This window comes from Gavia stellata, chromosome 16 (genome assembly GCF_030936135.1).
Source record: "Gavia stellata isolate bGavSte3 chromosome 16, bGavSte3.hap2, whole genome shotgun sequence".
In the NCBI taxonomy this organism is placed as follows: Eukaryota; Metazoa; Chordata; class Aves; order Gaviiformes; family Gaviidae; genus Gavia; species Gavia stellata.
The window spans coordinates 8,992,170-9,007,047 of NC_082609.1; the positions used below are offsets into that span (position 1 = coordinate 8,992,170).

The 14,878-nt window shown below is 42.2% G+C and overlaps 1 protein-coding gene across 1 annotated transcript in view; it reads left to right on the top strand.

Moving 5' to 3' along the window:
- The window catches only part of SGCD (sarcoglycan delta), a 214,463-nt gene extending 200,612 nt beyond the window's left edge, over window positions 1-13,851 (top strand). The window contains exons 7-8 of the mRNA XM_059825134.1: window positions 9,019-9,142; window positions 10,801-13,851. Of these exons, the coding sequence (XP_059681117.1) occupies window positions 9,019-9,142; window positions 10,801-10,974 (298 nt within the window). The 3' untranslated portion in view covers window positions 10,975-13,851. The remainder of the gene's footprint in view (window positions 1-9,018; window positions 9,143-10,800) is intronic.
- The last annotated feature ends 1,027 nt before the right edge of the window (window positions 13,852-14,878 follow it).

The following is a 14,878-nucleotide window of genomic DNA, read 5'->3' on the forward strand; positions in this document are numbered from 1 at the left end:
GTAACTTGTGGTGAGAGACATTTGGTGGTGAGTTTTTTGTAATAAAAATAATTACAGGCTCTTAAGTTCCAGCTAGTGGCACCCGTAGCAGCGCTATGGCTTAGTTAGAGTTCAGTCTGCTCTGTGATAATGTCATTTACTGTCCCACTTCTGGTCATGCCAGGAGAGGGGACATCTGTCCTTTGATTTTCCTCTAGCCAGAGCTGACTCTCTGCTCCTGTATTTCATAGTGTCTCATATGGCTGGTTCCTGGCAGAGATTATGTTAACATACAGGGCTATCCTCTACAGGCTGAATCTTCTCAGTCTCACCTACAATTGCTGTGGTTTTATTAATCAAGCCCATGCTCTCAGCTGATAACACCTCTGCCAAGAGGTGCAAGGTGGCACTGTGCCTGCTCAGGATGCGGCCCCTGGCCACTCAGCATCTTCTTCTGGCCGCAGCCAGGCCCTGTTACATGGAGGTTTCCCACCACATGGCACACTAATGACTCTGGATGTTCTAGCTTATCAATTAAGGTTGAGCATTAATCAACTAAGATTGAGCATGGCAGGATGGAGGTAATCCTGCAGACAGGTCTCCACTCGGGTCTATCAGGCACAGTAGGGATTCAGAGCAAGACCAATCTGGTCACAACCCACCAGGTGAGAAGGGTGAAGTTGCGGTCATCTCTACACTTGAAATAGGAATAATTCATTGTGCGTCCCGGAATCCCTTCCCTGGCCACTTAAACACATCATCTTCTTAAACCACATCTCTGTTTACCACACATAATTTTTTATTATCTCCCAATTTCTATGATAATTTCCTTCCTTGATTTATAAGCAACAGAAATTTTTAATTATCCAGATGATTTTAATTTTCTCAGCCATACCTCCCCTTCATTAAACATTAATCTTGTACTTTTTTCTTTGACACTCTCTACCCTTCACCACTTCTCCAGTTCATAATGAAATTAGATCTCAATAGTATTACACAGTACATTTTTCTCCCTAGATTAATTTGGTATCTTCTGTTTGATCTCTGCTTTTGTCTTCTAAATACTATATTTGGCTTCTTGCTAACCATTCCAGAGATTACTTAAAAAGTCAAAAAAACCACCCCAAACCCTAAAACATTTAGGACAACTTTGCATAATTACATATCCTTCAGCAATTCCCATGCTGTAGCATGGTAGGCAATCACAAAGAATTTACAACTGTATTTTGATTCATCCATGTTTTTCTAGTTTTACTGCTTTTTAGTGCTCTGAGTAAGCCTAAGCTAGTGCAAAGTGTACTGGAAGACTACAACAGGGGATTTGCAGTATGCTGGGAGGAACTGCATGCTCGAACTGTTCCTCTTGCTGAGGAATGACATTTTTTTCGGAGGAAAATGAAAGCTGGTTCTCAACTGCTCAGGCTGTAAGCTGGTACCGTACCTACAAATGCCTCTGGTTCCTCATTTGTCTAGAACCACTCAAATCTTTGAATACTAGCTGAGCATCTTCCTAATGCTGGCTTTGACCAGCTTTGTAATGGTTTCAAACTGTTCCTGTTACTCAATTAGCCCTCCTCACAGAGTTGTAGTCTCTGAAGAGATACTAAGATATTTCCATTATGTGGTCGGGAGAGTATTGTTTTAGCATAGACTTTGTTTAGGAAAAGTTCACTAAACACAGTACCTGCAGCTCAAACTAGGTGAAAAATATATAAACTGGTTCATTTGGCGCTAAGCTGAAGTTAGCAAAACCAGCAGCAAGTTTATTACAGTTCTTGTGATTAAGCACTTCTTTTTGTATTGCCGCTATAAGAGTTCTATTTAAAAAAAAAAAAAGAAAAGGGAAGTTGTAAAATGAGATTTAAGGCATTAGCTTGAGACTGAATTAACAGAGCTGAAGCAGGGAGAAATGGTCAGGACTTGATAGACGCAGCTCACCAGGGGGGAGGATGGAGCAAGCACACAGGTACCCACAAAAACACACACACTCTTGCTTCTTCGTTCATCCATCAGGGACTGCAGCACTTGCAGAGTCCCAGCAGGACTATTCATGTAGCACGTTCACTAGGTTCCCTATCCGAGAAAATATTAAAGCTTACGACTAGTTTTAAGCACAAGGGTAATTCATAGTAGTTTCTCAATCTCTTTTTCTTTCTCTTGACTCAGCTTTGTACAAAATCTCTAGCATCCGTGCTGCCCAAATACAGAGAAGCAAAGTTGTTGCACCCCTTGCCATTTGAACCAGACTTATCTCTGGCTCAATTAGAAAACTGTAATTTCCAATAAAGCATCACAGACCTCTGCTCCTGTCAGGTCTCTGACAGAGTTAACTGGATTTTCCTTAGGAATTAACCATGGTTTGTGGATGATAGCTGAAAGAATTTTCATTCATTGTCCGCTAGATCATATTAGGAATTACATGAGGCTTTGGACCACCAGCCATAAAAATCTGTTTCAGAGTATGGCTGCACTGGAATTGTCACTTATTAGATTTGCAGCATAAACACTGGAAACTGTATGGTGATACGTGCTCTCAAACTAAACAGTATTTACAGCCATAGGCAGGATTTACAATTGGATGACATGATAATAATATATCCTTGTTTACTTCTGTAATTAATGTTCCTAAAGAAAATACCCTGGAAACTTTCCATTAGCCAGATTTATTTCTGTTGATTGAGACTGTAATCAGATGTCCCCATTCAAACAGTAATTGGTGTGCTTCATTAAAATGTAATTGAAAATGAGATTTATGTCAATGCTAAGCAATAAATAACAGGGAGACATATTTTCTTAACAGTGATGATCTCTTCTATGGGCTCTCAGGGTACTTGCTGCTTTTGTACTGGGCCACGTATGTCATATTTTGTCAAAATCATGTTATCTTGGAAAAAGACATTGTGTTTTTTCCCCTTTTGATTTTAACCTCTCACTCTGATGTATCAAGGCCAGCTCCCTTTTTAGCTCTTTCCTGTTTTATATTAGGTTCACTGTTGTTGCCATATTTTAGCTTATTTTGTTCTCATGAAAGGGCAGTACCTTCCAGTAGGAAGGAAATCTAGTGACGAAGGGTAGAGCTCAGGGCAGAGCCTTTTGGTCTTTGGGGGATGACAAGACTTTGCTTGAACTTATGATCAGTTGAGGTTTTCACCTGGTGAGTCCAGAGTCAACCCGTTGTTCCTCCTCCCAAACTTTTTCTGTTCCAATACAGGCAAAGGTAAGACATTTAAAAAGAAGTTTAAAAACATTCTAGAAATAGAAAATAAGCATGGTTTCTTTGCAATTCAGTAGAAGTTAATTAACTGCCAGTTAATGGGGAGAAAAGTATTGTGTTTTCTTTTACAAATAGATATATATAAGATAAGACACAAATAATGGAGTGTGTTATCCTTATAGTATAAGTCACTGAATGGGTCATCCCATTGATTTCATTGAAACCAGGGAGTTAAAGCTGAAAACAAATTTCAACCTGAGATACTAGTTCATTACCAGCAAATTGATGGAGCTCTACGTTTACTTGCTAGCATAATTTACTAATTGTATGAGATGTAAGCAGGCACAGTGGTAACATTGGCTAATTTTATGCTCAATGTGAAATCTTATAGCTGGTCAGATGGATACCATAAGAAATAATTAGAATCATTAGAAATAATGGGCTACAGCTGCAGTAATACATGTTCTATTCTCAGTCCAGAGGCTTCTAAGCAAAATTAAATTAGCTCATGTTACCACACTGCTGCATCATATGCTCCTCACCTCCAGAGAGTAAACTTCTCTTTCCATTTCCATACTGCAAGCAAAGTTTGTGCCCCACTCAGAAAAATCCCCTATTGGGGACAAGAAATTCTGAAGCTTGGGGCATACCTTGTTAAAAAAAAAAAAAAAAAAAAAATTTAAAAGTGGCAGCAATAGGTCCCCAGTTCACGTTAACTCCTTTCACATGTTGAGGATCATCCCTCTACGGTGCTGCAGCCTTTGGTACCAGCCCTTCCCCTGGGATGTGGAGATAACGTCACTTCCCTCCCAGTCCTCTGCAGGCTGATGGGCTCCAAGGAATCAGCCTGTATTTGCCCAGTCCAGTTTCCATCAATTCTGGACCCAGGCGAGTATTTTTCACCCTGAACTATTCGTATTAAACTTTATTTTTTTAAGGAAATTATGCCCACTTCATCGGAAGCACGTCAGCAGCCCCTAGCTGCTGGTGGTACTGCCTTCGCATCTGTAATATCCTCTCTTCTCCTCAATTTCAAAAGGCTGTTGATATTGTAAGGAAAGCAACGCATTTTCCTGGGGGGAGTGAGGAGAGGCACAAGAAGGAAATATAATCCATGTTGCTGAAGTGATTAATGTGACTGTTTATGATGAAGGAAATGAAAACTAGAAATCTGGGTAAGTAATGATCATTCCAAGAGAATGACTTTCACTGGAACCACAATACAAACTCATATGCTGACCTCCTTTAAACTATTGCTGAAGTTTTCAAAGCAAAGCAGGGATGGCACTGAAAATTTTGCTCCCTTGTTGACTCCCAGGAGCACAAAATTTCCAGCGATAGCAGGAGAGGGGTTCACTGCGAGATGCACTCATGCCATCACCTCTCTTTAAAATGTGAGATGCTTCGGTGATAGGTTTGAGAAAAAGGCCTTAAGAGGCACATTTAACACTGTCCATTAAGCATGGTGAGAGGGACAGAGGCTTCCCCTGCATACAGCATCTCGCACATTGATATGCAGGCTGAGTGTGCTCAGTGGGAGGAACAAGACTAACAGTATTTTTGATGAAGGTAAGAGCCTAATATTGCAGCTTTGGAAAGATCGGTTATCCATCTGCCAGCCATCTATCTTTGGCCATGGTACTTACCTGGCCTCGGTTATTACGGTATGTAACCGCTTCACAACCACTAACATATTTATCTTTTCATCCTCCCTGTGGAGTTGGAAAGTGCTGTTACCTCTGTTGCAGAACTAAGAACTGAGATTAAGGGTCAGATTTGTTATGGCATTTAGGTGCTCAATGGGATTTTCAAAAGTACTTAACACCCGTTGTAATAAGTAGAACCTGCATACGTGTACTTTTATAGTTCTGAAAACCCTGTTACTCGTGTCTTGTCCTTTAAAGTTTTGGGCTTACGTGACACCCTGGGATCCATAGGAGAGGTTCCCATGTTGTGGGAAGTCACCCAGACAGGAGACTGTCTCTTCATCCACCTACTAGGAGACTGTAGGTGGGATAGGAGCAATTTTATGGCAGTGGGAGGAATTAGCTGATCTCGGTCATGGATTCAACATGCTGTAACTCTGTGGATAGCGCTGAATTTACCCTCCTTGCACAGCTCTGTGAGAGAGGTCAGAATCCGGCCCTGGAAATACTGGAGCAAAAATAAGCAGCGTCCATGGTCAATAAAAAGGGCTTATGTGCCAATTGCTGGGATGGAAAATTCAAGAGCAGGAGCAAATAATGAAACAATCTATATTCATGCAGCCACCTTTCCAGCCTAACGCTGTAAGTACGGGCTTACACCTAACCAGGAGATGTGAATCCTACTGAAAGCTCCAGAGTATCACACTGGAAAACAAATGTTGATTTTGAACAAATTATCTGTTCATCACTAAATCATTTTCTTTCATTATTAGTTTCCAAATTGGTTCTGCTCTGGAAGACAGAATGAGGTTTAAAAGCAGAGTGTCTCTTAAACACTTGCTTCAAATGAAAGTATTCGGTAAACATTACTCAAACCCCCTAGAGCATAAACTCCTCAACTGCGTTCTCTGGCTTTGCATAGATTTTTCAGCTCCTGGTTTAAAGATAGGTGTCTCAGGGATTCATTCAGGATATCAGAAAGTAATCAAATTAAATCCCTTACAATCATATGCCCCTCAAATGCCAAGGAAAATTTTATTAAGACCTTTCTGTCCTCATTTACAGTAGCATAAATTGGGACAAAAGTCTCATGCAAACAGATGGAGTTACACCAATATGGAACATGTAAGAGAGAGAAGATTCAAACTCCAAACCCACAGCACAAGTACAAAACCATGTGGGCTGCAAGCCCAAGTTTCTCATCATTGGAAGAGCTGCACTTTGCTGTTATAGTACTTGCACTAATTTCCATAGTTTTAAGGTTCAAAAAAAACCCCCTGGGCTTCAAAATTATATTTTTAACATTAAAGGGATGGGTTTTGGTTAATTCAGCCTGTCATCAAGATTGCAGCTGTCTGAGCTGGTGATTTAGTCTGACAGAGTGGGGGTCAGCTCAGCTAACTTTAAAAAACACACATGGTGCTGCAGGGAGCGGGGCGGGTTACGGAGCCCCAGCAAAGCCCCGGCGTTGTGTGCTTGTCCCACATTACACCATGGATTATTGGGGGGTGCTCGAGAGGGTCATTTGTGCCTCCATGCAGCAAGAAGGTCTGGAGGGATTAGGATTTGTCTAAAATCGCATGGGTTTTCATCAGTGTTTGTAAGATACTGTTATTATCCTGCCTGTAGGTTTTCATTGGGTGGAGGAGGGAGAACAACTCAGTCTCTTTGTTAGATACGAAAAGAGAATAAAACTTTGGGACAATGTTATCTAATAGACTCCTAGGTACTTAGCAGCTTGCTCAAAGCATGAATTTGACTCGGTTTGATGTTATGGGGACCTGTGTGCACAGGGGAAGATATGCAAGAAGGTCCTCTCTTGATCCTCCCACCATGGGAAAACATTCACCGATTTTCCAGCCCTCTGCACTCTCCAGTAAAGCACTGGTGTGGGACTGGGAGGCTGCTCCTGTACAGAGCAGGAATTGAGAGCTGCTGCTGCTGCAAATGAGTGCATTTGCACTGTGGTGTCTGAACACTGTTTTGCACTTACAAGATTTATTTCTCAGTGGACAGAAAAGCTACAAGATTAACAGATGAACGAATACATTGAGACAGCCAAGACATCAAAGAAATTGAAGTGACTAGATGTCGGAGAGCTGAAGAGTCACCTGGCTATGGTTCTTAGGAATTATTTTATCCTCAGATTAGCTCAGCTGTCTTGGGTTTGGACACATCCTCTGGTGAATTTAGCTACAGTGACTTAAGACGGTACTGGCCTTAGATGTCTGCTTCTCTTCGAGGGGATGCTGCCTCTGGAGCAGAAGCAGCAGGAGTGGATGTGCGCCTGCATCCCAGCCACTGCAGCTCAGATCCTGGGGGCTTAGCACAAGCAGAGCATCCTTCATTTTTTGGTGTAGACACCAGCTTGTGAGCTGCACCACCAAGGATGAGAGCGTACTGTGTCCCTGGGCAGAAATCTCCAGGGAAAATGTGGGACAGACAGCGTGTGAAGCCACCGTCATGAAAGCCACCAGAGTGCAGGTGCCAGAGCTTTAAGGCTGTGTGCTGTGGCTATTTTTACCATAAAGAAATTCGTACAGATATTGGAAAGGCAGTTATTGCAACTGGAAGGTCACAGGGAATCATATCCCAGGTAGCACTATTTAATGTGAAACATTCTTTCCAAGCTTTTTCTCCTCCATGCAATCTGCAATTCAATTGGGGGGGGGCGGGGGGGGGAGGGGGAGGAAAAAAAAACACCAAAAAAAAGTGAGTAGCAGCAGTCTTAACCTTAGGTTCCTCATACAGGAACCAGCCAACGGGTGATACCAGTGGAGGGATCAGAAGTTTTATGTAAGATGTAGCTTCCCTGCAGAGAGCAAACAAAAAGCAGCTCAGAAAGATTGTGCAGAGGTTGCTAACCATGAGACCTCGCTCATTCCTTGGGCTATGTATGCCTCAGTTCTTCCCTGAAATTTAGATTTAGTTGAGTCAGCCAGGAAATTACAGATGAGTTTGGGGTCTTGAGGGAAAGATGTTCGAAAAGCAGCAATATGAAGACACCAGCAAGAGGGAAAGTCATAACTTGAAAAGTGCCACACAGAGGGAACTGTGCCTTTGCTTTATTGAACTGTTGGCTGCAATAAATACAGCCAAATTCCCTCAGTCTCCCATAATGTTGTCTCAGTACCAGCAGGAGTCCATTTAAGAATACACTTACTTGCACAAATGATTATGTCTGAAGAGGGAAGAAACAGCTGAAGTGCAACTGCAGTAATGCAAGCAAATCCTAAAAGCTGCCCAAGTAAGCTCGGTGGTTGTGTGCTGCCCTTGTGCTTTGGTTTTGTCAGTGCTGCCTGCCCAAAGCAGTCGAGGCAGAGCAGCTTCGGTTCCAGTCCGCCTGCCTGCTTCACCTGGGGAGATCGTAATCTAGATCTTGTGATGGTACAGTAAACAAATGGTGATAAAATCAACTAAGAGGATATGCCCAAAGCGGGAGAACTGGGTTTTATTATCATTTTCAATACAGAAAGTAGTAAGAGACTGTATTATAAAGAACAGAAAAGACAAGTATAATACAAGACCTATGAATGGATAATCAGCAAGGAAGACTGAACCTTGTGCTTCTACATCTTACAGCGTTAACCCCAACTGCCTGAACTAAAAGGTTTGGCTATGTTAGCCAGTGCTGTAACAGGGTTATCAGATCCCTGTGTGGTGTATCCACAGTTAGGAGGAGTCAAAGCACTGCAGAGGGGTGCCTGGTTGTGGGCAGGGTGATGTGAGTGGTTCCCTTATGTCCTTAAACCCTTCCAAACCTCACATTATTGGGAGTCAGGAGTACTAATTTGTTCCTGCTTGAACAGTGGTTTGAGGAAGAGAAGTGTTTGCACTCCCTGTGTAGATATACTGCTTTGCTAATATCCCCCGTTAGCACTGATCAGTTAGAAATCTGAACTTGCAGATGAGCAAGCTGATCATGGGGGGAGCTTTACTGCACCTTGCATCTTGACCCAGCATAGCAAAGTTGATATGAAATGTTAGCAGATTGGATTTGTAATGTGTCTTACCACATTGTGCATGAATTCTTTCCGCTGACTAAACCAGGCGTGGATCTGAACATCAGTAGGTCCTAAGGTGCCGTGCAATGGGCAGTCAGGCTGTGCGAGATGACAGCCTGAGATTGAGCGTGAATATTCAACCCACCGGGCTCTGTAACTCCCCTTTCTGTTACAGACTGGAGTCGCCTACACGCGCGCTGGTGATGGAGGCTCCAAAAGGCATCGAGATCAACGCCGAGGCCGGCAGCTTGAAAGCAACGTGCAGGACAGAGCTCAGGCTGGAATCCAAAGACGGAGAGGTAAGCGACCGACGTCAAGCCCTGCAGGAAAAACAAACCAACCCACAGATCTCCTGCAGATTTGTAGCCTTCTGAGTCACTGAGCCACTGCATTTGAAACACTGGTGCGAAAGCTTAGTTTCTGCTAGCAGTGATTGAACATATCATATGCAAATGAGACTCACTCTATGGCAAAGGCTGATTCGTTATTTTTAAAGTGCTTGGATAATAGCATCTGTTGTTCAAGCAGATTTATGCGGCTGTAAAATACACAGTGCTTCTAAATTCTTTGTTTCCTTGTCACTTTAAAACAAGATTTACTTGGCCAGCATAATTACATCTTTTATCATACATTTTTCTATAAGAGTTTAATTCACCAGTATTGATCTGAAAAGCTTTTGTAGCTGATGTTTTCATTTTGGAAAGAAGGGGAACATTAGGAGACACAGGTTGTTGCACTGGGGAAACTTCCAAAGGGGAAGAGAGAGTAACTAAAACTGATAACACAGAACAAAAGTAAAATAGGTGTTGAGTTAAGCATCTTCTGTTGTCTCAAAAATACATGGGCAGATGGTTCTATCCCCTCCTTCTGCCACAGTGATGGAAGACACCGAAGGATGTGGCTGAGGAGCTCCCACTGGGGAACCCACCAAGAGCCTCAGCAGGAGGAGCTTCCCATTGAATGCAAACCTTCTGGCAATAGGGCTCCAACTTAAGCTAATGTTTTCATATCTTAGTGCCAGGTGTAATAAATAGAATGGGATTTCTATTGCAATTCCTGCTATTTCTAAACATTTGCATTTTAAGACATTGCAAACCCAGACCAGGGGCGTTAACAAAAAAAAAACCCAAAAATAGAAAAACTCCTACCTAATACACTACAGTTGAAATCCAAGGCATTTCACTACTGCAAGCAGTTACCTTAATGTTTTAAACACTAATTTGCTTTTAAAATGCATATATTGACCTGTGTCTTTCAGGAGATTAGATGGTTGGATACTGAAACTGAAGTGGAGACTCTTACTGTAATTGCAAGATAAGAGAAAATACATTCAGTCACCCTGTAATATTCTGGCGTGCAGGTTATCTTACTCTGCTCTTCTTGGTAATGTTAGAGCACTCCCCTGTAGCTGCCATGTGTCTAAGAGCTGCCACATACTCGCTTTTATGTTCTGTTTTATAAGGAGAAATTCAGGTCTGTTGTGGCATTTAAGTTATTTTTAATATATGTAGAAGTGTTATACGTATACATAAAATATACATACAAGTCAGTGCTGTGAGCCTGTAAATGTAACTGGCAATGGGATCACAGTGCCAGAAGTCCCAGTGGAGGAGCAGAGTCATTGCATAGACGTGAACCATACACACTCCCCACCTAGCAGTGGGGTACCTCTGGTTGGGTTAACCCAAACACGGAGGTGCGCTAGGAAGCTACAAGCCAAGAAAACACAGTGGGTAGATCAGCAGAAACAAACTGGAGGTCTTAGGTGACTCATGGTAAAGGCAGATCATACGCTTACCAAGATTTGTATTAGACTTTCCCATCTTAATACACTTGCCTACCCAGTTTTTGTAGCAGCCGAGTTGTCTGAAGAAAGCTTCTTTAAACACAAGATCAGATATAACATCACTCCACTAATTTTCTCTCTCTTTCTCTCTCTCCCCATCTCTGACTTCAGATAACATTGAATTCTGCAAAAATCAAACTACCTAACTTGCCTCAAGGATCTTCATCTTCTGCAGGGTCCAGGCAAAAAATCTACGAGCTCTGTGTGTGTCCCAATGGGAGGTTATTTCTGTCTCAGGCAGGCACTAGCTCGACCTGCCAGATAAATACAAGCGTCTGCCTTTGAGAGACAATTTGCAGTGGGGCGTCGCAGGCAGCACAAAAGCCAGTTCTGGTCTCACAGATTGCAGCTGCCAACTATTTTTACTAGAACACAGAAAGCCTATCAAAGACTTTTTTTGTGTGTGCGCGCGCGTGTGTGTGAATATATATATAAAAATATATATATAAAATATATATATCCTCTGTGTAAAATGATGTTTCAGTACAAGGAATCCCAGGGTGACCCTGTTACATTTGTGTAGCATTTCTCTTTCCCACACCAAAATTTACTGGTACAATCTGCTGAATTGGACTTGATGCTCCCCTGGACCCTTCCGTACTAATATAGTCTAATGATCACCCCTCGTTTTTGATCATGTTCTCAGAGCAATGGGAAGGCTGTGGGCAAGACCCTGGAACCGATGTAGACCCACCAACACACAAAGGGAAGAGAAGCATCTCTGATTATTTTTGCACCATTAAATCAGTGGCATGAAAAAAACCCCAAAAAACTAAAAAAATAGCCAGATGTGCTGTACTAATCACGTAGAGTGATCCAAGATACCTGAGGTTAAAGTACACTCTCTAATTTTCACCTAAAGCATGGCTCCCTGTTGAGAGAGATGGATTGCACTTGGCCAGTAGAAAAGTCCAGATCTTGCTGGAATAAGCATGTATTTTTCTGAAGGGGTTTGAGACTTGCCTGTGCATGGCCAAGGATGCCTTGTGACGCATCAACTCTAATGCTAACCTAAAGTCATCTCTGTGCTAAGAAAACTAGCATTGCATTTAGTTCTTGGAAGGAAAAATAAATGTGAAAGTTGGACTAGATAGAAAAATCCTGAACCTCCTTAGTTAACAGGTGTCCTGTATCACTCTACACACTCTCCGTTAGCACCTTTAATTTTGAAAAGATTTAAGATACCATGTGAAGGTGAGAAGATTTAAGATTTCTATAGTACCTGTCAATATCTGTAGAAACAGAGAGAATTACCTCTTCTACCCAGAGAAACAGAGAAATTCATTCAAATTAGATGTGTATTGTCAATGCTACACCAGAACTTTTGTCACCTTTTTTTTCAGGATATACAGTCCAAGGTCACTTAGATTTGGTGGAGACTGCAAATATCAGAGATGCTAACAATGAAATAGACCTTTTTTAAGGATTTATAAAGACTGTGAGAAAGCCAGACTACTGGAAAGCAAGGGCTTTGGATGCCGGTTCCTCTAGAATTTGAGCCCCAAAAACTCTGTGGTTGAACCTTTTCATGGTTGCATTTTTCCTTATTTTAAAGTCCAGGAGTCACTTACGGGCAGGATAAAATGCAAAATCTGATCTGGTAACATTACTGTCACTGTTCAAGTTTTGAAAAATAATGAGAAGAGCCCAGATCATTGAATTCTGACCCATAATTGCATCAACATGCATGTAAAAATCCTTGAAAAACAAATGTACTAATTACTGCAAAAGTGTCTAAGTTGCAGTTAATCTCACGAGGACAGCAAGGTTCCTAAGCCACTGAGATGTTTTTGATAATATTAGCTCATGTGCAAATATGACAGATCTGTGCCCATCCCTAGTGATATCTAAGTAAAGCTGGTATTCTTCAAGCAATCTTCAAGATAAAATATAGCTGATAGAAATCTTTAGAAGTAATTTCGCCCATTCCTTTTTTACAGATTTCCATGTATTTTCTTGTGGTCTGGAGAGTACCAGAGTTTGATTTTTTTTTCAAAATTAACAATTCTGGCTTAATCCAAAACTGGCTGGACTCGAAGGAAAGATTTCTATGGAGTTTAGATTAGATGTGTTGCTGCCTAACAAAGCAACACTCCCGTAAAATGTATTCCTGCAAGAGGATGAATAATCTACTTTTATTTCAGTAATGCTTTCTGATTAATTAACAACTTCAAACTACTTGTTAATGAATGATTCCTGTAATTATTATGTCTTGAGTCAACGTTTGAATGCAAAGGGTCACCCAGGATAACAATTGTATTGGGACACAGGACTATACCATCTCTGTTCAAAGAGGGGAATTGTGCCTATGCCTTAAGTCAATGCACTCAGCAAGGAGAAGCACATCATATTTATCTTGTTATTAAAACTAGTTTATTTGGGGGGAGGGACAGGATGTCTTGGGAACTGGTTGTGCAACTTAAAACAGATATTAATGAAATGCATTAAGACTGTAGGGGCACCTAGAGTGATATAGACTTTTTTTTTACCATGTTAAATATAGCAAAATACTGTGTACGTTACCTCTGGGACCACAACTGAAGTCCCATTCATAGTCCTACATTTACTGTAGAGGTTTTTTTCCTGTTTCATTTAATACCGATCACAAACCTTACAGCAAGCACGGCCCAATTCATAAAAAAGTCCCATGTGAGCAGTTGTGAAGACACGTGCTGCAGGAAGAGTGCCCTGTACAGAAAACGAGTCCCATTAACTTTCCCATCCCCGAGAGGTTCAATGCTGGTGAGAAAGGCAGGGCTGGACGCAGGGACTCACCCAGCAGGGATGCTGCATCCTGATTTCCATGCTCCGCTCCCGAGAGGCCGGTGGCTGAGTCCTCATCCCCGTGCACCCTCTGGCTGCTCTGCTGAGGATTTCCACCCCAACAAATTAATTTTGAGTGGCTGGTCTTCTCAGCTGGGCTCTTGGATAAGATTGTCACCTTCTCATATCACGAAGGCCATGAAACTGCTTAAGGACATTCAGCCGTTTATTCTGGTATGAATTTCTATGGGGGAGCTGTTAGGGAACGACCTTACATATCTGTGCCATCACTGCATATGCTTCTCTGAGGTGAACAAAGGGTACCTTAATTATGTCTACGTAAAGGAATTGTAGTTGCTTCAATGTATTTTACAGTCATGTTTCTATCTTAAAAAGCATAAAATTGTGTTGAAAGATGAGGGATTGTTGCTAGAAAGGTTGAACCCATATAGAGACTTGTAAATCATCTGAGCCCCACTTGAGTTTTAAGACAACAGTTTAGATGGTGCTGCCTGCGCTTATGTTGGCCACACGAGGAGTGCCCTGCTCTTCAGTGAGTGGCAAACCAGAACAGACAGGACTGCGTGTCTGAGATCCCGGGGGAAAAAACATGCATTTTGTTTAAAAAGCAGCATGCAAACACATCCAGCTATCTCGCACTTCACGGTTTGTTGTTGGGGGCTGTTGTGGAGTGACCGACTCACCTCTTGGATGAGAAAAATGCACGAGAGTCCCTTTTCCTCCTGCCTTGCCCAGAAATCCCTCACTGTTTCTGTACCTGTATGGGTTGGTTTTCCCTGAGTCCATTTAAATTAGAGCCTCCCTGGCTGGAATTTCATCCATATGCTCTACCTGCCATTGATAAAATGCCAAAAATGAACAAGGGGTTGTGTATTTCTTTGTGAATCAGGCCTGCAGTTTAGTTCAATTGAGCTTTTGCTATTTGGGGAGATGGTGTTTATCTCACAGCAGAGTTCAGTTTTACCTCCCAACGCTAAGGCAAGGCTGGGGTGGATGGTGAATATGTTTCTGCTGAGCTCAGTGGAAGAGATGCTGATGACTTCGCGGCCTGAGCTGGGACAGGAGCTGGTTAGGTGACAGTTCAGGGCACTGAGGGCGGTGGAAACGCTGCCAGCCCTTGGGGTGGCTGTGGGACCGAACCCTGACTCGGCACTGTGTGCAGGTCTGCGTGGCAGCATTAAAACCCCATTGAAATGCTAATCAAGGGACTGTGATACTAATGTCAATATACCTTAGGCAACCATGAATACTGCAGTTAAAGATAAATGCGTTTGGCTATTGTAACTCTTAACTTTATAGAGCTTCGGGACCTTGTTAAATCTGCTTTACATGCGACACTTCAGCAAGCAGTCAGGCAGATGACTCTCAGCGCTCACCCGTACACCAGTACCGTATCCATAGGTAG